General features: G+C 42.0%; 2 protein-coding genes across 2 annotated transcripts in view; one reads left to right on the top strand and one right to left on the bottom strand.

The window, feature by feature from the left end:
* DUSP3 (dual specificity phosphatase 3) overlaps positions 1-1189 on the bottom strand; it is a 30806-nt gene extending 29617 nt beyond the window's left edge. The window contains exon 1 of the mRNA XM_058182112.1: positions 1003-1189. Within this exon, the coding sequence (XP_058038095.1) occupies positions 1003-1124 (122 nt within the window). The 5' untranslated portion in view covers positions 1125-1189. The remainder of the gene's footprint in view (positions 1-1002) is intronic.
* LOC131197721 (ras-related protein Rab-18-B-like) lies at positions 760-25570 on the top strand. Its single transcript, XM_058182111.1, has 9 exons — positions 760-867; positions 1553-1601; positions 4855-5011; positions 5125-5180; positions 7421-7482; positions 9362-9434; positions 12773-12888; positions 16846-16912; positions 24995-25570. Exons 3-9 carry the CDS (start codon positions 4869-4871, stop codon positions 25162-25164), a joined length of 687 nt encoding a protein of 228 aa, XP_058038094.1. The 5' UTR covers positions 760-867; positions 1553-1601; positions 4855-4868; the 3' UTR covers positions 25165-25570.
* The last annotated feature ends 1627 nt before the right edge of the window (positions 25571-27197 follow it).

Genomic DNA, 27197 nt, shown 5'->3' with positions numbered 1-27197 from the left:
ACATTCACTGCTACTCAGAAGTGTCTGTAACAAACCAAGATATCAAAATGAATGTGTGAAAAAAAATTACCAAACGATGTAATCATGTACAGATATAATGCAAAAGTTGTGACGTTTGCATGATGTAACCATGAATGTGGTATCATCTACTCCTCTTATTCTCTCTGCAGACTCCACCATGCTGGCATTCCCAGCTACCACCAGAATAAGTGATGGAAAAAAATTCGAATTATTGTTGCCAGAGACCTAGGTATTTGGACCCGCAGGTTAATTCTGTATAAGTTGATTTCATATATTTAGACCCAAAAAAGATTGTATAGAACATCTTCCCACAACTTGGTACCCTCCAAATAGCAATTCTGAAGTCATAACCCAATCATAGGTGAAGGACAATGTGCTGGTGAAGAGTGTCATGAAGTGAGCTTCCAAATCAGGCAGTGCCAAATTTTAAACTCAGCCCCGCCCTTCCCCGACCCACTTTGTATAGCACCGTAGAATGGGAGCATTTTTAGCTACCCAGTGTGGGAAGCCATATAAACTGAACAAATACATAGAGTAAGGAATGCGAGTCTTGTGTTTAAGTACAAGTATTTAATCCAGGCTTCTACTGTCCAGACAGTTTAGCCTCCAGTCTCCATTATCCAGTCCAGCATGGGCCCAGGATGATGGGGCTGTCAGCCTTTCCACATATATGGAGCACACCTGCTGGCAAGATTCGGAGAAGGACTTAAGTGTAGTTAAGTGAAGACGGCTGGGAATTGTTAGTAGCACTACTACTAGGCCGGCTACCACGGAGAGGCGTACCTTTTCGCCTACTCTTTCCAGCATTGAGCCAGCTGGCTCTTTTCTCGCCCGCCCTCCAGCCTAGTAAGTCAGAGTCCACCACGCTATGCCGCCTCCTACCCACTCCGGTCTTTGGCCAGTTCTCAGGCCTACAACCTGCAGCCGGGTGGGGTATCCCCCCCATGCACGGAGGCGAGGAAGGGAGGGGGAGAAACTCACGCGTTGCCCACGTGGATGCGGGGCGCCACTTCGTTGCTGTGCGCGCTGGGGAGGCTGTAACAGCCACTGCCGTTGGCCAGCAGGTCGTTGAGCTCTTCCACCGAAATCTGGAACTCTGACATGGCTCGTTCGCCCCGCCGATATGGGCAGGGCCGCTTCCACGCTCTTTTCCCCGGGTCCTGCCTGATAGGAGGGGCCGCGATCAGCTGGTGCACGGCCGGCAACTCCCAAACTGGCCAGGAGGGAATGGCGCGGAGCTAAGACCGTGCGCCTTAGGGGCTCCGCCTTCAAGAGCTTGGCCGTCCTAAAGGGACCGTGCGGTCTTTTTTCCTTTGGGGGGGGGGCGGCTTTCTTTCTTTCCTTTTTCCTGCCGTGGGGGGGCGGCTTTCTTTTGCGCCTAATTACATATTTAGGGTCGACTCTCAACGACTTAGAGCTCAAGTTCAGAGGCCCATAACATCTGTCTGGGTAGAGACCCACGCACGTTGCCTATGTGTATGTTGCACGCTCCAGATTCATTTGTTCTTGTGTTTACCATTTAATGCTACAGGTGCTTGGGATCGATTTCGGAGAGAAATTCTAGTTCCCGGTGTGTAAAGGTAATCCGGGGCTGTTAAAGCAAAAGTTCAAACATTTTGTCTTGATACTTTCTCTTGTACCAATGAAATGACACTTCACACTAGATCAAAGAGACCCCACATTGTTTCCCCCCTCCCCCAAGTCAAGGTCATGTATATTATAGAAACTCCACCCATTCTTGATCTTACTGGACAGGCCATGTTCAGGTTTGGCAACCTATTGGCAACCTATTCTCGTTTTTTAGAAGAGCCATTGCAAAATTATGAGGTGTTCCAATTATATGTAAACAAGCTACAAAATTCAGCAGATGTTTACATGTTTCATTTAGATAACCCAATTTTCTGAATATATACAGCAGAATGAACATAAACTAATCCCATAGACAGTGTTCACATGACCCATTAGGCAGGACTATACTTGGTTGATATGTAGTTTTATGTGTCACAGTTGTTCAATTTTGCTTTCAGGGGAACTTGCTTCCTACCATATTTCTTTCTTATATTTATTTCCTTTTATTCCCTCAACGCTGTCAAACTATTCACTAAGTCTGCATTACTATTACTATTAATCTTCTCATCATTCCTATCATCCATCTCCTCCCACTTATGATTGCATGACTGTACTTGTTGCTGTATCCTTATGTTTATATTGATTGTTTCCTAGTATGACTTTATTGTTTATTTGTACCCTATGACTATCATTAAGTGATTCCTTATGATTCTTGATGAATGTATCTTGTCTTTTTATGTACACTGAGAGATTATGCACTAAAGACAAACTCCTTGTGTGTCCAATCACACAAGACCAATAAAGAATTCTATTCTATTCTATTCTTTGTTTGGCCAATAAAGAATTTTATTCTATTCTATTCTTTATTTGGCCAATAAAGAATTCTATTCTATTCTATTCTTTCTTTCCTTCAAGCGCTGCAAATGTCCTATATGGTTCTTCCTATTCTTTCATTTTATCTTTGTAGTGCTCTTTTGTGTAAATTAGTTTGAAAAATAATAGCTGTGTTCACACAATATCCCATTAGTTTGCTTAACTATAGTTTCTTCAATAAATTGCAATTAGCTGAGTTCAGACAGTAATGGTTTATAAATAGACTCTTTCAACATGCATAGAGAATGATTTTCAATACTGAATTCATTTTTTCCTTTGCAAAGAAAGAGGCAATACTCAAAGTTTGATTTATTTTTACAAATTGATGACTGCAAAGCATATCCTCAAGGAATAATTTCTCATTGTTCCTGCAAAACAGACACATAGACACACACAGGGTTCTCAACTTACAACCACAATTGAGCCCAACATTTCCTTTGCTAAGTGAATTTTGTACCATTTTATGAACTTTTGGCCATCATCGTTAAACAAATAATTGTAATTCTTAAGTACTTAAGTACTTAAGTATCATGAGGTCATTAAATCTATGGCTTCTGCATTGAGTTTGCTTTATTTCTTTATTTATTTATTTTGTCACAACAATATATGTAAGTATCATACAGAAAGGTTATATAGTATATAAACGTATATATGAGTAAATATTAGGAGGTATAAGCATATATATATATGCTTGTTGGAATTTGGCTGGAAAGAGTTAGAAATGGTGATCACATGACCCCAATACAGTGCACCTGTCATAAATATATGCCAGTTGCAAAGCACCTGAAGTCTGATCATGTGATTATAGGAATGCTGCAACAGGCATATGAAAAACAGTCATATGTCATTTTTTTTCAGTGCTGTTGTAACTTTGAAATGTCACCAAATGAATGGTTGTAAGTCGAGAATTACTTGTGTATGCATATATGTGTGTGTGCGCGCATATATAATTTTTATTAAGAATTTTGATTATAATACAATTTAAATGTAAATGTTGGAAGAAATATCCATCTGGGTTCAGTTCCAAGTGGGGACAAAGACACTGGAAACATGGAGGCTACTTGGAAAGATGGTTTAATGGTGGTCAGGATCACATGGCTTGAGTTCCTGAACAGAAAAGGGATGAGATCCTGTGAGACTCCCAGGGAGTGGGGGTCTTAGCTAGCCTTGCTGGCTGATGTAATGTTCCCAGGTGTCATGTGGTGAGTTTCAGTTGCTAGATGGGTCCTATTATGTTGCAGATGATGATGATGATGGTCCATTGACAAAGGTGGGGAGAATGAGTTTCTACCTCTGACCCATTGACAAAGGTGGGGGGAAATGAGTGAGCTTGGCTGAGGCTTTAATGGCCCATTGACAAAGGTGGGGGGAGTCAAGAAGCTGCTTTGTCTTTAAAACATGTTTCTCCATTTCTCATCCAGGGAAATATATTCTGCCTTTTTAAATATTTTTTAAAATATTTCATTCTTCTAGGAGGGGGGTGGGTGCTAAATTCCTACATAAAGAAAGAAAAGGCAATAAAAAGTAAAAAATGCATTAAAAAGATAAAAAGAATTTAATAATGAAAGAGAAAAGATGTATATAAAGATGTGGTTTCTAGCCTTCATCGCAAGAATTATAAACAAATTTTGTGATTTTTTTCACACCTCTCTAAGGTTACAAATATGCATCCCATATTCAAGTTCTTATCTACCAACAAATCCATACAACATAATCTTTTCAGTCTTGATGTCACCAGAAAGTCCATAAAGAGTTGCCAAAAATAGCAATCTTATTCTAACCTTGTTCAACCAACTTTATACATATTTTTCTTCTAACAGAGTCTTAATCTTTAGTTCATTCAAATATTGTCATAGATTTTGATTTCTCTTCATTTTTTCTTTGGGTGGCATGATGGTTCAGTGGTTAAGACCCTGGGCTTGTCGACTGGAAAAGCCAACTGCCCAGCTTTGAGACCCGAGCATCCCATGACGGGATAAATTTCCATCCTCACCCTTGCTCCTGCCAAGATAACAATTTGAAAGCATGCAAATGCAAGTAGATACATAGGTACTAGTGGGAAGGATGCTCCATGATACCATAATGGCCACATGACCACAGAAATGTTTTCAGACATCCCTGGCTCAATGGATTAAATCAGAGATGAGCACTGCCCCACCATATAGTCAGCAAGCACTAGCAGAATAAAATCTGCTGGGGCTCCTTTACCTTCTTTGTCCTATCGCATAAATTTCTTCAAAGCTATAGCTTTTTAATATAATGCAAATATGTCTTCTCAAACTCCAGTTTTGTCTTCCTGGATTGTAATTCATTCTTTCTGCTGGAGGAAGAGATGGGGGACTAAATGACAGCGAATTATCCTCTGACTCTTCCTCTTCTCCTTCTCTCTAGCTTTCTTGGCTTGAATGTTGAGATGGCACTCTTGTTTTCATTCTGCTAAATTCCCTGTGCATCTGGTAATAAAGCTCACCATGGCACGAAAGGACACTGCACCTCTGCCGACTCTGAAGCTATTGTTGATTGGAGACAGCGCAGTGGGGAAATCCAGGTGCATGGGCAAGGTCACCAAATGGGAAGGCAGTGGGGAACTTAGTTCCAGAGAAAAAGGCAGATAGATGTTCCTTGTGGTTTACTACTTTTTCCTCTTGTCTGTTCCTGTAGCCTTTTGCTGAGATTTGCTGAAGACACATTTGAGCCATACCTCAGTCCAACTATTGGTGAGCAATGCTGCCTGTTCATATAAAGGGATGGGGGGGGGGCTATCAGAACTGTGACTATTGCAGCCTCCCCACTCTAAACATTCTAGTTAAAGACACATACAGTAGTGGCCAAAATTGTGGAACCCTTTTGGGAAAAGTGTATTTTTGAGGTTTGATGTCTAATAATACCACTTTTTTTTTTTTTTGAGTTTCAAGATAATCATATTCCACTGCTGGAATGGCCTGGGAATAGCACAGACCTTAATCTAATTGAAAATCTATGGAGTCGACTAAAGAAACTTGTTAGTCAGAAGTCACCCAGCAATAAAACCCAATTAATAGAAGCAAATCATTCAATCTTGGTTTCACATTATAACAGCTGCAGAACTAAAAGACTTGGTTCACTCCATGGAAAGACATTGTAAGGCCATAATTCATGCTAAAGGTTACCCAACTAAGTATTAACTGATGTGATAATTTTTGCATATCTAGTTTTTTTCTCGGGTGATAATTTTTGTATATCTCATTTTTTCTACGTGTTTCACTTTTCTTTATTTTGTAACTGCTATTCTAATAGCAAATCCTTCATAAAAGTTATTGCATTATATTCTTAATTAAATTATCTTTCCATTGATATATAATTTTAGGATACTACTCCAAAAAAAGTGGTGTTATTAGCTAGTTTTAGAAAATACACTTTTCCCAAAAGGTTTCCACAATTTTGGCCACTACTGTACACATACACAAACACACACATACACTTTTAGTGTTCCTCATAGTTGGCCTTTAACCAACTTTTAATGCATGTTATGTTGCCCAAGCCTGAAATAGCTACAGTTCTAAAAATGAAAATTGGTACCCAAAATTTGGCAGTAATTTCTGTTGATTAACCACCTCTTTAAATTAACTTGTGATGGCAATATAGAGATTTATGGCTGGTCGAAAGTATGAACAATCAAAAAAAGGAGATTCACGACATGGATTTGAAGTACCCATAGTCAAGACTCTCTGCAGTCATGTAAATGAATTTATCATTTGCAGCACAGTGGTGATTCACTTAATGACCACTAGAGGGACATAAATGGACATAAAATTAGGTGAAACCTGTGATTGAAGTTTTACGACTATTAAAGCATATGGCCTAATGGGCAGACTCCAATATGGTTGTATGTTAAGGATAACTTGTAATTTGTGTTTAGTAGCTGAAAAGGAATTAACCATAGATTTTTCAGAAGCAATATCCAAGTTGAGATAACACAGGCTAGATCAGGATTTGGGTGAATAAATTTGCGCAAAGTATAGCAACAAAATATATTTATGCTACTTTTCTTTAATTGCATTTAATGGTTGCTGGCAATCCTTATGATTTATATTGATATATTGACCATCAATTGTGTTGTAAATGTTGTACCTTGATGAAGGTATCTTTTCTTTTATGTACACTGAGAGCATATGCACCAAGACAAATTCCTTGTGTGTCCAATCACACTTGGCCAATAAAAATTCTATTCTATTCTATTCTAAATTGCAATTAGATAAGAATGTTCTACTCACATCTCCAAGAACTGATCTAAAATGCCCTGCATCAGCCTTTTCTAACCTGCTGCTTTCCAGACATGCTTAGATTGCTCTTCTGATTCTTCATTATTTGTGTGGCAGGATCTATACAGTATATCACCACCAAGCCATAGTATGATTTTATTTGGTTTGGCTTGCCATGTTTTTCTATAAATTAACATTCGTGGCTTAGCCCAGGGTTTCCCAGCCTGGACAATGTGGAACTTTGAGAATGTATCATAAGCATTCTTACAAAATAGTAGTCCTGGTAGGTGTGGCCAATCACAAATCATCCATTCATCAAGGGGGCATGCTTCAAAAAAACAACAACAATAGCATCAATCATTTATTATTATTTTTCTACGGTGGCCTTTAGGGTCTATGTGAGCACCAGAAGCAGTCAGAAACAGACATTAAATTTAAAAAAATACGAAATGAATGAAGCAAACAAGGACAGCAGTTTTCCAATAGTCTACTTTTAAGAATCCCCCAGTTACTACTGAAAATTGGGGATCCTACTAAAACTGCTGGTTATGCCTAATGTTGCACTACCTTCTATTTGTTTGCTCTATTACTGTTAGACCATTGACTCTATTATTGTCAAGCAGCTGGCCAATCGACACAGTGTTCTCAGGTACCATGTTAGGGACAGATAGCTTGTTGTATTTTGCTGATCCTGTGTGTCTCTGCTTGGTTATCAGGTGTTGATTTTAAAGTGAAGAAGATGGTGGTTAGGAATTTCCCCCTTCAGCTAGCAATATGGGTAAGCTGCACAGTCTCCCTTTCCAATCCAAGGAAATAATGTCTAAAGAAAGGAAAGGAGAGAAGGGGAGGGGAGGGGAAGGGGTAGGGAGGACAAGGCAGGGGAGAGGGAAAAAGAAAAGAAAGGAAGAGAAAGAAAGAAAAGAAAAGAAAGAAAGAAAGAAAGAAAGAAAGATGAAAAAGCAACATTCTTTTGATTTATGCTAAAAATACGTATTTCTGAAACTGTCGTTAGTGTTGCATAACATACATAGAGATGACCAGTTTTCCCACCCTCATATTCTTCAGATTCCAATTCAAATTGCACTTTCTGTTATTTTGAGCTGTTCTGATCTTTTCAGACCTTTTCAGAAATTGGGAACACTACAGGGTTGGAGCATGTTTACATGCAGGGAACTACCAGCCAATCAGCGCTACCCTTTGGCTCTGTAGGTGAGCAGAAAATCGCCAGTCAGCAGGGCTTAACTGTCTTGTTCTGCACCTATATTCTCATCAAAACATCTCTTTCATCTCCAAAGTAAATAAATTGGTTCGGTTCTCCCAAGTCTGTATCTCTCCCCTTCAAAGAAATTGATGCTGGCATACCAAAATGCTCAGGAAGAAATGTAGGAGCTGTGAGAGCATAGCTACCCCTCCCAGCTCAAGGGAACATTTGGGCAGCGATGTTCGCTGCCTTATGAGTGGCAATGGAATTATTCCCCCTACCCACCCAATCCATAACCAGATCTGCACTTTTACGTGGAAGCCTCCTGACACTGGTAGTTATACCTTCAAACAGAAGCAACAGTGAACTTCTGTCTAATCTTAACTTCTCGTACTACAGTGTCTCATACAGATATAATGTCTTCTCATACTTGCCCTCTGCTTTGAGTTGGAGATTGATAATTTTTTAAAATCAATAGTGGCTTATTGATATTGTGCAAATCCAACTTTTGCAAAATACAGAATCTGTATTATAATTTTACATTAAGACTTTTCGCTCTGATTGTTTTTCTAAATATTCAAAACCCTGGTGGGTTTTCCTATGCTTCTCAATACTCGATGGCTATTGAGGATGGGTGCATGGGTATGAGTTTGGGTTGCTTAAATAATCAGTGTTACATAACTCATTCTGCTGCTGTTTTCCTTTGACACAGTTGCTGCAAATTTCTTGCAAGGCTCTATGACCATAGAGTCCTTTCAGTGTACAACTCTATGGCTGTGGAGGCTTGCAAGAAGAAGTAGGGACAGCTATAAAGTCCACTCGGTAACCCCAGCATCTTTCTTGTAGACTCAATGGCCACAGAATTCTCTAAAAATCAGGACTTTGGAGCCTTTGACTGGTATGCTGAGAGGAGTCTTAAGACTTTGAAGCTTTGAGGTCTTAAAGGGGGAATAGAAATTTATGTGTACAATTGTGTCAATATGTGCAGAACAAACTGTGGGCAATCCTCAACTCTGCCCCCTGGCAGCAAATGCAAATCTTGAGGCCAAGAGCTTGTCTTTCCAATGTATAGGCTGCTGTATCTATTTCACAGCTGCGCACGTCCATATTTGGAACTGAAACTGTGGAGAATATGCAGAGGGAAAAACCATATGCAATCTTAACAGTACATAATATATCTCTCAAACAAATTGCCATGCTTCTTCACGTACTACATTTCTTCTCATAAATATGTGTTTTGTTGTCAGGAAATTTTTTGTTTTATAGTAAAAGACTAGAGCTCATGATGGCAGATTGTGACTTTAGATTTCAGCTTTAGGGCCTCCCAATCTTGAGTGCATATGTTAGCCGCCCTGAAGGCAATTTTATTTTTTGCAAAACTTAACTTTTTTAAAAACTTTCTGCTAACAGAGTTTTAAATTACCCTTTGGAAAAAAACGTTGTTTTCCTTTTGCAGGACACAGCAGGGCAGGAAAGATTTCGAACATTGACTCCAAGCTATTATCGAGGTGCTCAAGGTATAATTTTAGGTAGGTGGTAGTCAACCTAATCAACTTTACTGAAGCCAAATGCATTAAGGGCAGAGGTAAATGGAAGTACATCAATTCCTCTCAGGGTAGCTGGCACAACAGCCTCTGAAGAACAAATGACGGCTTTTGCTCCTAGGCTACTGACTTGTTCGTTGGCGGTGATTATTTTTTCAGCAGAGCTTCATGTTATTTAAAAATATTTCAGATATGAAAGCCAAAGTCCCCTTAGTTTTGTTTATGTTTCTATTGATGGAGATGGGGGTGTAAAACACATGAGCCTTTCAAGCTTTGATCCTTGTTAAGCTAAACCTAAAGAATATTTTAACATGGCTATATTAAAATCTTCCATTTCCCCTTCAGAATATTTTGCTATGTTCCCAAGGTGATTTCGTCATGTGGGGACAATCTCCTTATGGCTTGACATTAATTACATGCAATAGATGTGGCCTTCGTAATCCAAAGCCCTATTTGGTGCAATAATTACAATTCCATTTCATTCACCATGGGGAAGAGTACCTCTGTGCAGATATAAAATACTGCCCTTCGAATGCTGGAGAAATTGAAATGGAACAGAAGTGCCACTTAAAGAGAGAGAGAGAGACCACACAAAAAATAATAAATCATGGGGAAAGCCTTGAGATCTCACATTCTGCTTATGAATTTCAGAAGCAAATTCACAGCAGTCCCATATTTCACTATTGCACTCTGAGAAGAAAAGCTGGTTCTCAACATTGGTATATTTAACCTGTGCTATAGTAGTGTACAAGCTGCTGCTTTTTACCCCTACAATAATGGGGGAAAGATAAAAATACAGAATAAGTTTCTAGCACAGATGGCTGCCAGGCAGAGGTATGCTTGATGGCCAGAGGCAATATTTGGAGGACTGGCATAGATGGGACGAAGATGCAGGGGGCATGTGCCTTCATCACACCAGTAAATGAGGCCAGGATCTTCCATTTTCCTCCTGAATTTAAGGGTAATTTTGAGATTTTTTTCTGTGTAGGTATATCTATATTTTAATCCAAGAACAGCAGACAAGAAATCTGGTGGCTTTCAAATGCTTTCAGTCAGAGCTATCATCTTTATTTGTCATTAGACATGTTCAATAATCGATGACACCTGAAGGATAAAGTGTTCGGGAGGCATTAGAACACTTACCTTTATATATATATATCATTTGGGCTAACTTCTGCACGGACTATCACAAAACCGCCCAGCCGCCCTGTTTCGGGTGACTCGTTCCCTCCTTCACCAGGGGGAGCGGGATGACCCGCTGCAGGGACGTGCTGAGGAGTTTAACGGTTATCTATACGATAAAATCGTTCAGCTTCGGGACGGGTTGGACCAAAATTGCGGTGACTCAGGTGAGACGCTCGAGGGTGGTCTTGGTGACATTGTTTGGGATGAGTTTGACCCTGTGGCTCCCGAGGACATGGACAGGTTGTTGGGTAGGTTGAATGCCACCACGTGTTTACTGGACCCGTGCCCCTCCTGGCTGGTGCTGGCCACTCAGGAGGTGACACGAGGCTGGCTCCAGGCGATTACGACCGCTTCTTTGGTGGAGGGTGTCTTCCCGGCCGCCTTGAAAGAGGCGGTGGTGAGGCCCCTCCTTAAGAAGCCTTCCCTGGACCCGGCTGTTTTAGGTAATTATCGTCCGGTCTCCAACCCGCCGGCGAAGGTTGTAGAGAGTATGGTGGCATATCAGTTTCCTTGCACCTGGATGAAACTGTCTATCTAGACCTGCTCCAGTCCGGTTTTCGGCCCGGTTACAGCACGGAGACGGCTTTGGTTGCGTTGGTGGATGATCTCTGGAGGGCCAGGGATAGGGGTTGTTCCTCTGCCCTGGTCCTATTAGACCTCTCAGCGGCTTTCGATACCATCGACCATGGTATCCTGCTGCGCGGTTGGAGGGATTGGGAGTGGAGGCACCGCTTATCGGTGGTTCTCCTCCTATCTCTCCGACCGGTCGCAGTCGGTGTTGACAGGGGGCAGAGGTCGCCCCGAGGCGCCTCACTTGTGGGTGCCGCAGGGTCGATCCTCTCGCCTTCTGTTTAACATCTACATGAAGCCGCTGGGTGAGATCATCAGTGGTTTCGTGTGAAGTACCAGCTGTATGCGGATGACACCCAGCTGTACTTTTCCACACCGGACCACCCCAACGGTTATCAAGTGCTGTCCCGGTGTCTGGAGGCCGACGGGTCTGGATGGGGAGAAACAGGCTCAAGCTCAATCCTCCAAGACAGAGTGGCTGTGGATGCCGGCATCCCGGTACAGTCAGCTAACCGGCTGACCATCGGTGGCGAGTCATTGGCCCCGATGGAGAGGGTCCGCAACTTAGGCGCCCTCCTGGATGAACGGCTGTCTCTAGAAGATCATTTGACGGCCGCTCCAGGAGAGCGTTCTACCAGGTTCGCCTGGTACGCCAGTTGCGCCTTTCTGGACCGGGATGCCCTATGCACGGTCACCACGCACTCGTGACGCCCCGCCTGGATTACTGCAATGCTCTCTACATGGGGCTCCCTTGAAGGGCATCCGAGGCTACAGTTAGTCCAGAATGCGGCTGCGCTGGTGATAGATGGAGCCCCGTGGCTCCCGTGATAACACCCATCCTGCGCAGACTGCACTGGCTACCTGTGGCCTTCCGGTGCGCTTCAAGGTTTTGGTGACCACCTTTAAAGCGCCCATGGCATAGGGCCGGGTTATTTACGGGACCGCCTACTGCTACCGAATACCTCTCACCGACCGTGCGCTCTCATAGAGAGGGACTCCTCAGGGTGCCGTCAGCGAGGCAATGTCGCCTGGCGACGCCCAGGGAAGGGCCTTCTGTGGGGCTCCCACCCTCTGGAACGAACTACCCCCCGGACTTCGTCAGCTTCCGGACCTTCGGACCTTCCGCCGCGGCTTAAAACATACTTATTTAATTGCGCAGGACTGAGTTAGATTTTAAATTTATGGGTTTTAAATTTGGTTTTATTTCTATATTTTTAATTATTGGGCTTTTAGAATAAGTTTTTTAATTGCTTTTATATTTTATTTATGTGTTTTTAAGTGCCTGTAAACCGCCCTGAGTCCTTCGGGAGATAGGGCGGTATATAAATATGATCAAATAATAATAATAAATAATAAAAGCCTTCCTTTTGTCTAGATCCCTCTAGATGTTATGAACCTACTAACTCACTAAGGATGGTTAATGTTAGAAATGATTGGAACATAGTCCAAGATTGCTCATAAACCTAAGTGGATCTAGAAGTGGATTAACCTTTTCTCTTTTGGGGGCTTACTGAAAATGCTCTCCTATGTAAACACAAGGCATCTGTTTGGTTTGCATCATTATGCAGTTTATGATGTTACCAGAAGAGAGACATTTCTGGGCCTGGAAAGTTGGCTACAGGAGCTAGAGATCTATACCAAGAAAAATGTTGTGAAGATGCTTGTGGGCAACAAAATTGATGAGGTAAGTTATAAGTAGGGTTAAACATGGTGTTAGTGTGGCAAACTAGGAAATTTTAGACTCCTTGTTATCTTGCTGGGATGCAAGAGATCCATAAATGGAGATTCATAAATGTAATCCATAAACTACATTTGGAGATGCACGTATAAGCAGAGTAATGAGGAAAGGTACAAATTGTCATGGCTGTGGTTTCTGTAGATGTAACATATGGCTATGAAACATAAATCATCAGAATAGCTAAATGAAGTTGTTAGACCTTTGAGTTAAAGTGATACTGAAAAATGCTGAGAACATCCTGGATGACAAGAAGTATAAATCATTCAAAACTAAATGATATAAAACCAATCTGCCCATTGGAACACTCATATTAAAGTTAAAGACTAGGTATTTTGGACATGTAATGTGAAGTTAAACATCATGGGAGAAGACCCTAAAAAAATTGAAGACAAAAAATAAAAAATTGGTAGACAATAAGGTAGCTATATACATTACACTACATGGAAATACCAATGTGGCTTTCAACAATAGAAGCGTTGACACATCCAAATATGATTAATATGAACAATATTGTATGTTATAAAGAGTTGGAAATAACTGAATGACTGAACAGCAGTGGGGAAAAAGTATTGGAAAAGGATTAACACAAATACAGAGAGAATTCTGGAAATAAATGAAGAAAAATAGGGGAGGGAGTGAAACAGAAGAATCTATGAAGTGAAAGTGTGTGTTATGGGATGCATTAGGAAAATAGGAAGTAGATTATACAATAAAGTGATCATTGTAACAAAAAATATTTTCCTTGCAATGTATGGTCCTCTGAATAATTAAAATTGTATATAACCTAGATTAAAAACACTCCCACATTTTAGGTTGCCTGATAGCAAGTGCATATAGTGTGCAGCCTCTGGTAGAGCTGAAACACAGAGCCTGTTAATAAGTAAACAACAAGATTGAAAGGCTGGCTGTAATTAGTTTCCCTCCTTCCCTCCCTCCCTCCCTCCCTATCACCAAGAATTTTGTCCCAGTCTGCAGAAGCCTGTTGGATGTTTGCTCCCTATTATTGCCTGCCTCCTACGCTTTGCCAGAGGCATCAGCTGCCTTCATACCTCAACATCCTGAACGAGACCTCTCCATCTTTCTCCTGCTCTGATGTAATAGGCAATCTGTTCAAGCTGCTTCTGAAGCCAGCAGTTTCTCTGTTGCTACTCTGTGTTTTGGGTTGCTTTTTTTTGGTTTCTGCTTTCAGTAGACACTGGAGTTTTGTTTATTCCCTTCCCTAGTAAGAAAACAGTCGAAGTTGAGGGAGCTCTCACGTATGGCTTCTCTTCCAATATTTGTTGCAATTCTTGTTCACTTTTTTTTTTTTTTTTGCTCTGCCTGTCTTTGCATATTCTTCTACCTTGTTTAATTCTGATTATACTACCATGTACTTCATAAAATTAATCAAAACTAAAATTCACTCTCCGTATACAACATGAAAAAGATAAGGCTTAGATATGTTGCAAGACCAAAGGAAAATGGACAAACCACCAGCATCTCCAGATACCCATTTGATTATCAATATAAGTGCACTTGCCATATTTCAAGACTACATTCTTTTTAATAGGATTGCGCTCAGGAAAACTGTTCTGCCTATTGTCTGTGGAGGTTCTCAATCATCCAGGTCATGGCTGTCCCAAAGGTGCTTTTTTTCCAAAAGGAAACTGGATTTTCTTGGTTTTTTTCTTTGAAAAAGTTTCACTTCTCATCCAAGAAGTTTTTTCAGTTCTTAAGAAAAAAAAACCAAGAAAGTCTGGTTGCTTTTTGGAACTCTTTGGGTGTTCTACCAATTATATAAAAAAGCAAGTTTATATGACACTGATTGACTAAAGAGACAGTCAGTCAGAAAACCTATATTCTTTTTACAGCTATGAATGATTGGCTTGTCCTTTTACTAATCTCTCCTTCCCATGAAGAAAACTATTATTTTTCATTATCTAGTTAAATACTTGTGAAGCCCATATACAACAATTGTATTAGTTGTTGACTAAGCAATATTTTGGAGTTCAGAGGCATGCTTAATGTTTTTTGAACAGGGAATCAGTTTTTTTTTAAAAAAAGAAACTACATTAGTGTTTAGAATAGAATAGAATAGAATAGAATAGAATAGAATAGAATAGAATAGAATAGAATAGAATAGAATAGAATAGAATAGAATAGAATAGAATAGAATTTTTATTGGCCAAGTGTGATTGGACACAGAAGGAATTTGTCTTGTTGCATATGCTCTCAGCGTACATAAAAGAAAAGATACATTCATCAAGAATCATAAGGTACAACACTTAATGATAGTCATAGGGTACAAATAAGCAATCAGGAAACAATATCAATTTAAATCATAAGAATACAAGCAACAAAGTTACAATCATAAGTGGACGGAGATGGGTGATTGGAACAATGAGAAGATTAATAATAGTGCAGACTTAGCAATAGCTTGACAGTGTTGAGGGAATTATTTGTTTAGCAGAGTGATGGCATTCGGGGAAAAAATGTTCTTGTGTCTAGTTGTTCTGGTGTGCAGTGCTCTATAGCGTCATTTTGAGGGTAAGAGTTGAAACAGTTTATGTCCAGGATGTGAGGGGTTTGTAAATACTTTCACAGCCCTCTTTTTAATTCGTGCAATATACAGGTCCTCAGTGGAAGGCAGGTTGGTAGCAATTGTTTTTCTGCAGTTCTTGTTGGGTTGCAGAACCAAATCAGACAGTGCAGATGACAGACTCAATAATTCCTCTGTAGAACTGTATCAGCAACTCCTTGGGCAGTTTGAGCTTTCTGACTTGGCGCATCTTTAAATTATAGTAGTGGCACTATACTTTTTGTGCGTTTCCTTCCTCTGACAGGAAATCTTGCCAATCTTTGATATTGTTGTTGTTGTTGTACAGAGGAACCAACATAAAAGATTTGAGGATTTCTGCATCAGAACTAAGTGTTGAACTAATGTTGAACTGAACATCAGCACTAATTTAGTCAGGGAACATTTACATATGCCATTTTCAAGATTTCCAGTGGAGAAAATGTAAAGAACCAAGAGTCTCAAAAGAACAATAAATAGAATAGGAGAGAAGTAAATCCATTCTTTATGAGCTCTTGGAATCTTAATACAAAATTCAGATCTATCTATTTTTATGTTTGAAAACAAGGAATTCGTATATCTGTTGAATGTGTTGACTCATTCACCTGTGTTTTTACAGAGATAACAGTTCTGTTAGTATTCAATAGATATATAGTAAAGAGAAGGAATGGCATGATTATGCAGGGCTTCATTGATTTCCAGCTCCTGCTAATACAAAAAAAAGTCTAGATAGAAATGCAAGAATAACAGTTACTAGGATAGGAATGGAAAGCAACTGGCCTATATATTCAGTGTGGCCCATGAGTCTTCCTATGTTCCCCTACCAGCATTTAAGTTAAGACATCTTATCCATTAAATACTATATTTGATTTATATCATCATCATCTCTTCACAGAGAGAGACTTTTTTATTTTTCCAACACAGTGCAGTTTGGAATTGCTATGTAATTATAATTTATCAAACCTTGTCAGATCGAGGGAGGTGGCATCTTTGGTAAGATAATGTAACTGGCCTTTTGCCAATTTGGAAGACAGTCCTGTGAGTTCTCAAGCTTGATTGTTTTCTTGCAGATGTATAATTACCTGACTAGGTAACATTATTAGTAGTGGAAAGGGGTGGGGTTTACTCTATATACAAGTGGCTTGCCTCTTGTATTACTCCTCTTGGTAGTTCCAAAATTAGGCTATTGTTTACTGTTTGTTTATCTGAGTTGGTAGTTTCTTGATTGGGCTATCGTTTATTGCTTGATTGTTAATCCAATGTTAATCTAGAAGAGAGTCCTTCCTTCCTTCTTTCCTTCCTTCCTTCCCTACCTTCCTTAAGTACCTAATCGTTTTCTCTATCTACAGACCAATCGTGAAGTAGAAAAAAGAGAAGGATTGCTATTTGCACAGAAACACTCCATGCTCTTTATAGGTATGTGAAGAATGTGAGGAAATATTCTGATTTTCTAGAAGTAAAATCATGGCAAAAACTATCATTTTGTTGTCTTTGCAGATCTTCTCCCCAGCCTACTCCTAGCACTATTTAACTATTTCATCAGTTAAAGAACAGTCTGTCAATCCTTCAGTTGGCATGAAACAACATCAGCATGTTTGTTATCCCCATTGCCAATCTGCATTCTTCTATCGTTGTGTTTAAATCACAATGACTCTGCCTTGATTTGTGAATGAGCGATTCTTTTACAGGCAAACTGGGTCCCCCCTTCCCCCCATCTGGTAACTTTGCAGACCCCCAGCCATCTAGGAGAACATCCACAAATGCAGCCAGAATGTGAATGGTCTGACTTGGGTGAAATCCAGCAGGTTCTGAAGAACTGATAGTGGAAATTCTGAGCAATTCGGAGAACTGTTAGTGGAAATTCTGAGCAATTCGGAGAACGTAGACAGATGGAGGCGAGTCCATCGGTGACTACATGGCCGCTTTAAGAAGAGCGTCCAAGGACTGCGGATACCGAGACTTAGGCGGTGCTACTCGAGCAACTCATCCGAGGTCAAGGACATCCGCCTCGGCGACGACTGCTAGCCAGGAGCAACCTGACACTAGCCACCGCTCTGGGCGAGGCCAGAGCACACGAAATGTCTACTAAAGCAGCAGAGACTCTGCAAAAGCCTCTTCAATCCAAGGCGCGCCAAAAAGCGCCAGTACACCAGGAGGAGATTCAGTCCGAATCCGAAGGTGAGGCGAGGATGAGAAGGGTCTGCCGGACCGAGAAAGCGACACTGAGGACCGTGGCGAGTGCGGAAGCTGCGGAGGGCAGCATCAGCGCCAACGCTGCAGGTTTAAAGACGCAACATGCGGCGGTGGGAAGAAAGGACACTTAGCTCAGGTTTGCAGAGCGGCCCAACCTTCCCGCCGAAAATTCAAATCGGCCAATCAAAGCGGAACGGAAAGGCGGCCGCGATTGGTTCAAACAAGAAAGGCGCGAAGTCTAACCAAACGACTGTCATTATAGGCGCGCCTCAACCAAAGTGGAAAGAAGATTTTCACAAAGCCCAAGATCGAGAGTGCGGTGCAGGCTTGAAGTGGACACGGGATCAGCGATCACCATCATGTCCTGGGACACCCTGGCGAAGTCGCTGCCGTCCGTCATGCGCGCCATCTGCAAGCACAGCGGCTACGAGTGCCACGACTACCAGGGAATCGCATCCCTGTTGAGGACCACCTCCGTCCGAGTCGAGTGCAGCCCTCACAAAAGACCCTGCCCATCACGATCGTCGAAGGAACTCTGCCCAGTCTGTTGGGACTAGACTGGTTTCGTGCCCTGGGCATGGGAGTGACTGGCATCTACAGAAGTGACTGCAATTTGAAAGACATTCTCTTTAACGAGTTCGAAGATGTCTTCAAGGACTGCCTGGGCAAGTACAAGGGGACCCCTATTTCCTTCAACTTAGACCCCAGGTAGCCCCATTAGGCTTAAGGCGAGGAGAGTCCCTTTTGCCCTAAAACCAAAATTGATAAGGAGCTGGACAAGCTCATAAATCAGGGGTTTTGGTGCCGGTCGATCACGCAAAGTGGGAGGCATGTCGTCACCCCATCAAATCGGACGGGTCAATTAGAATTTGCGCTGACTACAAGGCGGCTTAACAAAGCCTTACAGAAAAGCGTGCCGGTTCCGTGGTGCAACATTTATTGCACTCCTTGGGGCAAGGGCAAGTCTTTGCAAAGTTAGACTTGGCCCAAGCCTACCAACAACTGCCAGTAGGCGCCCGCACAGCGAAGCCCAAACGATTGTACGCACAGGGGGCATTCAAGTGCACCGATTGCAATTTGGGGTTAGTGTGGCACCAGGGCTGTTCCAAAACCTGATGGAACGACTACTGCAAGGGCTCCCAGGGTAGTTCCCTACTATGATGTCCTAATTTCAGGGAAAACATGGAGGAATTGGGGAGCGGTTAAGAAAGGTCTTGAGCATTTTCCGGACAGCGGATTAAAAGTCAAGACAAATAAATGTCAGATAGGGGTCGAATCGGTCGATTTCTTGGGCTACGGATAGACAAGAAAGGAATTCACCCTACTGAGAGCAAAGTTAAGGCAATTAGGAAGGCTCCAGCGCCCAAAAACAAAGCAGAGCTGCAGGCATTCCTGGGATTGGTTAATTTTACGGTCTTTTTGAAGAACAAAGCAACCGTTGCGGAACCGCTGCATAGGCTCTTAGGAAAAAATACTGTTTGGTCTTGGGGAAAGTCAGAAAATAGGGCTTTTGAAGCAGTAAAGAACCTGCTCTCAAGTGATAGCCTGCTCATCCAATATCACGACTCACTACCCTAGTGCTGGTTTGCGATCGTCCCTTATGGGGTGGGGGCTGTACTCAGCCATAGACTTCCAAACGGCACAGAAGCCCCTATAGCGTTCTACTCTAGAACGATGTCCTCCCCAGAGAGGAACTACAGCCAATTAGACAAAGAAGCATTAGCCATTGTATCAGGGGTCAAAAAATTCCATGAGTATGTCTTTGGGCGGAATTTTGAAATCGTGACTGACCACAGACCGTTACTGGGATTACTGGCTGGCGACCGGCCAACGCCTGTGGCACTTTCGCCACGTTTGACTCGATGGACTATATTTTTAGCCGCTTACTCATACAAGCTGCAGCATCGACCGGGGAAAGAAGTGGGGCAGTGAGCCGATGCCCACTGCCAGGGGCGACCGAAGACCCCACTCCGGGGACACCCATCCTCCTTATTGACTCGTTGGACTCTGGCCCAGTCACATCAAAGGAAGTGGCTCGGGCATCATACCGGGACATTGTGTTAAGGACTGTACTCGGTTGGGTACAAAGAGGGTGGCCCGCTGCGCCAGGCGAACGGTTCAAAGAATTTGTTAAGAAACGTGATGAGCTCTCGGCTCAAGGGGGGTGCCTGTTATGGGGTGATCGTGTAATAATTCCTGTTAAGTTAAGGGGCAAGGTATTGGACCTCCTCCACGAGGGTCACCCAGGCATCGTAAGGATGAAGGGGTTAGCTAGAAGCTATGTATGGTGGCCACTCATGGACGCAGAGATTGCTGAGAGGGTAGGGAAATGCCAAGCTTGCCAAGAGTCCAGACCGCTACCCCCAACAGCCCCAGTCAGAGAATGGGAAAAGCCCCAAGGGCCTTGGTCAAGAATCCACATTGACTTTGCTGGCCCTTTCACGGCCAAACATTCCTAGTGGTGGTGGACGATTTTCCAAATGGTTAGAGATCATACTTATGAAGTCCACCACAGCTGAAGCAGTAATCGCAACCCTCGCCACCTATTCGCAACTCACGGGTTGCCGGACACTCTGGTGTCCGACAATGGGCCCCAATTCACGGCAGCCCAGTTTGAAGAGTACCTGGCAGAGGAAGGCATCCGACATGCCCTCCCTGCACCTTTCCACCCTGCGCCGAATGGCCTTGCAGAGCGTTCCGTCCGGAGCGCTAAGGAGGCATTGTCCAGGCTCAAGCCAGGTGACTGGCAAACAAAAATAGACTTTTCCTAGCCGTCCAGCACAGAACCCCAAGCACAGCCACGGGAAAAGCCCAGCCAATTGCTAATGGGACGAAAACTCCGTGCCCACTTGACGCTTGAACCCCATTACACACCCGAGGGTTACAAGGGGAGCTAGAAAACAAGGAAATGAGCATAGGCGACCGGGTGTGGGCCCGAAACTATGGGGACGGCCCGAGTTGGGTCGCCGGACAAGTAACAAAAGTAACAGGGCCAAAATCGTACGTGGTAGAGCTACCAGACAACCGAATGTGGCGGCGCCACATAGATCAGTTAAGGAAACGAATAACTGGCCAAACCAAACCAACAGAGACAGGTAATGACCAATACCACTTTGAATCCACAGCTGACAATGACCCGGGGGAGGCGCAAGACTTAGCTGAGGTCCCAGAGTTCCAGCGACGCCACCAGGTCCCCGAGGGAAACAGCAAGGAAAATTCCAAAATTAATCCAAGGCCGGATGGCCAAGAAAAAGAGTCGGCCGATAATCCAGAGCCCGATGGCCCAGAGAAAGAGCTGGGAGGAGAAAACAGCCCCTCCGACCAGCTCAAACACCACCCAGAACTGAACCGCGAGGTCAGAAAGAACTAGAGACGCCCAGGTTATTTGCGTGACTACGTCGAAAAATAACATGTGAATAAATATGTAAATAAGACCAAGTGTTTTCTGGGAGGGGAGGAGTGTTATGTATTAACAGTTGTGCCTTTAAATATTTGAGCGGGAAATCAGCACGTTGCTGATTGGACGAAGCCTCCAGCAGAACTGTATAAAAGGAGAGGTTTTTGCCCCAGCCTGTTGCTGGGTTCACCCTATATTAAAGAGCTGTTGTCACTACCCTGGTCTCCAGCCTCGTTACTTCCCGAACATAACAGTTTGTTTATCTGAGTTGGTAGTTTCTTGATTGGGCTATCGTTTATTGCTTGATTGTTAATCCAATGTTAATCTAGAAGAGAGTCCTTCCTTCCTTCTTTCCTTCCTTCCTTCCTTCCTTCCTTCCCTACCTACCTACCTACCTACCTACCTACCTTAAGTACCTAATCGTTTTCTCTATCTACAGACCAATCGTGAAGTAGAAAAAAGAGAAGGATTGCTATTTGCACAGAAACACTCCATGCTCTTTATAGGTATGTGAAGAATGTGAGGAAATATTCTGATTTTCTAGAAGTAAAATCATGGCAAAAACTATCATTTTGTTGTCTTTGCAGATCTTCTCCCCAGCCTACTCCTAGCACTATTTAACTATTTCAGCAGTTAAAGAACAGTCTGTCAATCCTTCAGTTGGCATGAAACAACATCAGCATGTTTGTTATCCCCATTGCCAATCTGCATTCTTCTACCGTTGTGTTTAAATCACAATGACTCTGCCTTGATTTGTGAATGAGCGATTCTTTTACAGGCAAACTGGGTCCCCCCTTCCCCCCATCTGGTAACTTTGCAGACCCCCAGCCATCTAGGAGAACATCCACAAATGCAGCCAGAATGTGAATGGTCTGACTTGGGTGAAATCCAGCAGGTTCTGAAGAACTGATAGTGGAAATTCTGAGCAATTCGGAGAACTGTTAGTGGAAATTTTGAATAGTTTGGAGAACCGGCAAATACCATCTCTGGCTGGCCCAGAGTGGGGTGGGAATAGAGATTTTGCAATATCCTTCCCCCAGGACTGGGGAGGGAATGGGAATTTTGCAATATCCTTCCCCTGCCACGCCCACCATGTCATGCCCACCAAGCCACACCATGCCCACCAAGCCACACCCACAGAACCAGTAGTAAAAAAAATTGGATTTCACCACTGGCTTCTCTAGGCAGGCTTGCCAGTCCCTTTTCACACATCCCATTTGGGCATCTCTCAAGATACACTAAAACAGTGAAACATTTTGGGAATGTTTCCAGAGGAGAAAGGCAAATCTTTCCAGGATTGGACTATAGCTAGGCCCTTCAGAGCCATAGAACTGAACTTGATGGGCTCTTGTTCTTGGCAGTAGAGGGGGGAAGCAATAACTGAAAGAACAGTATAGAAAACTGGGCAATAATAAACAAATGTCGAGTTCAGCATCCTTCATTTGGAAGAGCAAGGCTGCAGCATAATTAAAAATTTCACAAGCCAATTAAATAAACTAACACAAACATGCCCCTTGTTCTTCCCCAACCGACATTGTCGAGTTCTGTTGTCTCTTTTGCCCTTGTTGGAAGTCTGGAGAGAAGCTGGTGTCAGAGAGAGGGTTGGATCCCATAGTCTCTCGACATAAATGAACATAAACTTTATTTTCCCCATCACTGAGTTAAAGCACTGTCCCTGCATCCTTGAGTTATCATAAAACAGTAGCAACATAATGTTTACTGTTCATATAAAATTCACCTCTCTAAATGCCTCAGGCGAGCCCAAGAGCAGGATAAGAACTGGAAAGCTCCATACTGATCTTGAGAGGCATGTATATATTCAAACAATAACAGCATGCCTCCCGGGACCAGGATGGTGCACTTCAGTTCTTAATTCGCTGTTGGGTTCACCTGAGGCATTTGGTAGGTAGGCCTCTGTAGGAATGGCTGAAAGAGGTGGGCCTTTTGGTCTGAGGCAGCAAAGCATCTGTTGATAAAGGTGTGGGGGAGGAGAAGGAATGTAATCCTTAATTTCCTGGAAGAAGTATGATTTATTTAAATAGTTATTTTCCATTAGGGAATTCACACTGAGACAGATGCATCAAGTACCAGCAGCTATCCTTCTCAATTTTTAACAGAAGAAATTTTCTCACCCCTTTTGTGCTTCGTGTGCTTTCTTTCAGTGGGGAAGAGATTCCCTTTGGTTCACCGGAGATGGGGAAGAAAACTAGCAGTCAGAAAAATACGATATGAGAGGATTTAAAAGGAATGTGCTTATTTTTGCCCACACTTTTTAAAACCCTTCTCGCTTTCCCCTTAAGATTCAATAGAATGTTCAAAAAGAAATGGAAGGCAAGCTTTTAAGCAATGTGCTTTGAATTTTGTCAGATTTTTTTTCTGGTGTTTCAGAGATAGTAATAAAGACCTTATATTGGGGGAGGCTATAGAAATTATTTGACATGTTTTATAAGCAGTTAAAATGTCTTTTGCAAGGTCAAACGAATGCTTCAAAGTCATATCAAAAATGATTGGGATAGTCGCTAGAGGTATAAAATTTGGATTAAAACATACAGACAATCCCTAGGTGGGAGCAACAAGAGCCTTCTATTATTGCTCTGGTGGTGATTCCAGTGGAGATTTTATAGCCTTCCTAAACGGAAATTTGCTGCCACAAGAACTTTAAATCAGGCTTTCCGTAACTGGGTCTTCCAATCTATCTCTCACCATGCATGCTGGTCCAGAATAATGATAGTATAACATTGCCTATCAAGAGAAACCTAATGGGGGAAGGCCGCTAGATACCAACAAGCTAGAAAGATCTCATATGCAACCCAATATTTATATCACTCTAAAATATATTGTATTTGTATTGATTTATAGATTCCTCCTTCCAAATAATAGCATTTCCAGGTACATGAGGTATATAATAATCATGTCAATGTTGCTGCAATAAAACCCATATGCAGGAATATTTATCCTATAGATAAGGTAAAGATAAAGGTTCCCCTCGCACATACGTGCTAGTCGTTGCCGACTTTAGGGGGCGGTGCTCATCTCCGTTTCAAAGCCGAAGAGCCAGCGCTGTCCAAAGATGTCTCCGTGGTCATGTGGCTGGCATGACTCAACGCCAAAGGCGCATGGAACGCTGTTACCTTCCCACCAAAGGTGGTCCCTATTTTTTCTACTTGCATTTTTACGTGCTTTCGAAACTGCTAGATTGGCAGAAGCTGGGACAAGTAACGGGAGCTCACCCCGCTACACGGCAGCACTAGGGATTCATCCTATAGATAAAGTAGAACAATTACAGGATTTTAGTGATAAAGATACTTCATTTAATAGTTTTCCATCTGAATAAATCTGGCAGTATCTTTTCCAGCTAACATTTATTCCTTTTAATGTGTTAGGGGGAAAAGTGCTATCAGATGCCATTTGAGTTCTGTCTACAATAGAATCATTATGGCTGTCTTCCTACCATGAATGCTCCTCTGTTAAATCCCCATCTCTCTCCCCACTCTTCAGACGATGGTCCTCAGATGTCCTTTGATGCCTCATGTTTTCTGCTTAACTGTATCCTCTTCAGATAGTTTCTTGGCATTGCATTTGGAGTTGTAGTAGCTCAAGATCTATAATACTTACTTGTAATACTATTCCCCATAGCACTTTTTTATCCCAATTTTCCCCCATTAAATGTAGATGAGGAGCTAAGAGCGTTGCTCAGGCCACTTAGCAGGAATGCTTTCTTTAAAGCAACACTATCCAAATGCATTAACTCCCATCATTTTTTAACCATCAATAATGTTTTTCTTTAAGTTTGATGAGAATGTAGGCCAATCTCTCTGGAAGATGATGAGTTCAGGGAGGCTGAATTTGGACACCTGTACTTCTTTTGACAAATGACTCCTCTCTTGTTGTTTCGTTTCTACCTCCAGAAGCCAGTGCTAAAATGAAGGCTGGAGTGCAAAGTGCCTTTGAGGAAGTCGTCATGAGGATCCTGCAAACTCCAGAGCTTTGGAACATCAGAAGAGAGGGAGTGAAGTTGGCAGAAAGCAGATCCTTCAGAGAAGCAGATGCCTGCAATTCCTACTGTTCTGTTGCTTAACACCTTATGTGTTCAAATAAAAAAGACCCAGGCCAAAGATTCTAAGAAATGGGCTCTCATCCCTGGTATCACATTAATCCTTCTCATATTCGGTCAGGAAAACAACATCTTGGGTGGACAACCTAGAGTGGGCAAGAGCAACAACAAGCTGGATGATTATAAAAATAAAGAACTAGGATTTTTCATTGCCCTCCTCCTTTAGCCCCAGTCATTGGGAGTTTTCAGATTATACCCATTTATAAGAATATTATTAGAGATAACTACAATTTTCACATGATTCTCAATTAAAAAGGGCAGGAAACTGCAGCATGAAGTTGCAAGTCAGGAAACCATTTAACAGCCAAAGAACAGTCAAGGAAATTCTGAAAGCTACCAAATGAGATTTGCAACCCACATGTGCCCCTGGGATTACAGGTTGCCCACCCTCTCTGTTATACTGAACTGAGTACAGCAGATTTTATTTCCTTCAGATAAGGGAACATCGCACATTAATTTCTGCTCACGAATAAGCATGTTAAAGTAGCTTGGGAGCAGGTTCCTCAAGCAAGCTACAAAATTCTTGATAACAGACTCTGCACTCAAAGATCCTTTCACCTTCTGCCAATTCACAGTCTTTGTATTCTTTCTGTCTTTCAGACTGCCAGCTTCTCTGTTGCACACATAACACACAGTTCTTTAGCTGTTTCCTCCAGATGGCAGTCACCATCTCCAAATTGTGATGGCATATTATTAAAGAAGAAGATTGTCTGCCAACTGAGAGACCTCTTAACCATTCACCCCAGTTCATCAAACATCAAGTTTATCTCTTTTTAACCATTTTCTCTTTATTTAACTAAAAACAAGAAACTATCTTACACAGTTTCACATATCACGAATTATGTTTGGCTTTTGCTTCACATAGTTTCACATAACCATGAGTTAGTTTGGCATTTGCTTAATGCATTACATGAAGCCAGCTGCTAATGCAGTGAATGCAGTGATTTACATTTAAGCATATTATATAATTATTATAATTTCAGATCTCTTCTAAATATTATTCCTGTATTATTGCTGTATACTGCCCAGAATCGCTCAATAAATTTTTTTGATAAACATAAATAAATAAATTATTAAAGAATTAAAAGCCTTTTAAAACATCTAATTAATACATTTTTGAATTGCTGCTTAGCTTTAGATCAGAATTATTTACATTAACTAGGGGAAGCTAAATCAGTGTGGATAAATGCAAACATTGCAACTAAAACTAAAAAGGATTTGTAATCATGACCAACATAGTAAAAATCCATTTTTGTAGCAAAATTTCAAATAAAACTCTCCCAGAAAGGAATTGAATTACTGAGAAACTATCCAAGAAAAATCCTTCACAAATGTCCGTCAGTTTCATATATGGGACATACAATACTTTCAGAAAGTGAACAAAGGGGAAAATTCATAGGAATATCTTGACCTCTAGAATTTCAACACTGTATAGATTAAAAAGCAGCATTTGGCAATCTTGACAGATTTTAAAAAGCTAAGCAGAATGAGATCTGGTTAATATTGGATCAGTGTCATCTGTAGCCAAGGATATCAAAATGATGAATGCAATTGGGAGATCAAAGCCTTACCTCTCTGTGCCTTTCTATTTGCCCCACTTCTTCCTATGTGCTGCTGCCAACATTCCCAACTTTCCTGACAAGATGACCATCAGGAGCTCCCAACAGTTGGGACTTGGAAAAGAATGACAGCCATTCTCTCTATTCCTACTGAGAGAACTGCATGGATTTGTCTATGAAGTCACTGAAAATTAAGTTCAATTCAAAGGAGATTGTCCCGTTTATGTGATTTATATATCATATAGAGACTCGGTTTTGTCCAGTGGTTAGGAGAATGGATTAAGAGCTGGGTTTTGGTGCCCAGTCAAGCATGCAAACCAGCTGTGTGGTCTTGGGCCAGCCACTCCTCCTCAGCCCTAGGAACTCCTCCTCAGCCCTAGGAAGCCCTAGTTCAGTAGTGAACTCCTTCCAAAACTGCTGTCTAGAAAACGGCAGGGA

This window comes from Ahaetulla prasina, chromosome 4, assembly GCF_028640845.1.
Source record: "Ahaetulla prasina isolate Xishuangbanna chromosome 4, ASM2864084v1, whole genome shotgun sequence".
NCBI classification, from domain to species: Eukaryota; Metazoa; Chordata; class Lepidosauria; order Squamata; family Colubridae; genus Ahaetulla; species Ahaetulla prasina.
The sequence above is the reverse complement of the archived record's forward strand: the minus strand, read 5'-3'. Positions and strand labels throughout refer to the sequence as shown.

Bases quoted from the DNA above. Each gene is read 5' to 3' on its own strand.
- LOC131197721 (XM_058182111.1), top strand. From the start codon at position 4,869: ATGTTGAGATGGCACTCTTGTTTTCATTCTGCTAAATTCCCTGTGCAT. The intron at 7,483-9,361 runs GTAAGCTGCACA...TTCCTTTTGCAG, and splicing joins CCCTTCAGCTAGCAATATGG to GACACAGCAGGGCAGGAAAG. The intron at 9,435-12,772 runs GTAGGTGGTAGT...ATCATTATGCAG, and splicing joins TGCTCAAGGTATAATTTTAG to TTTATGATGTTACCAGAAGA.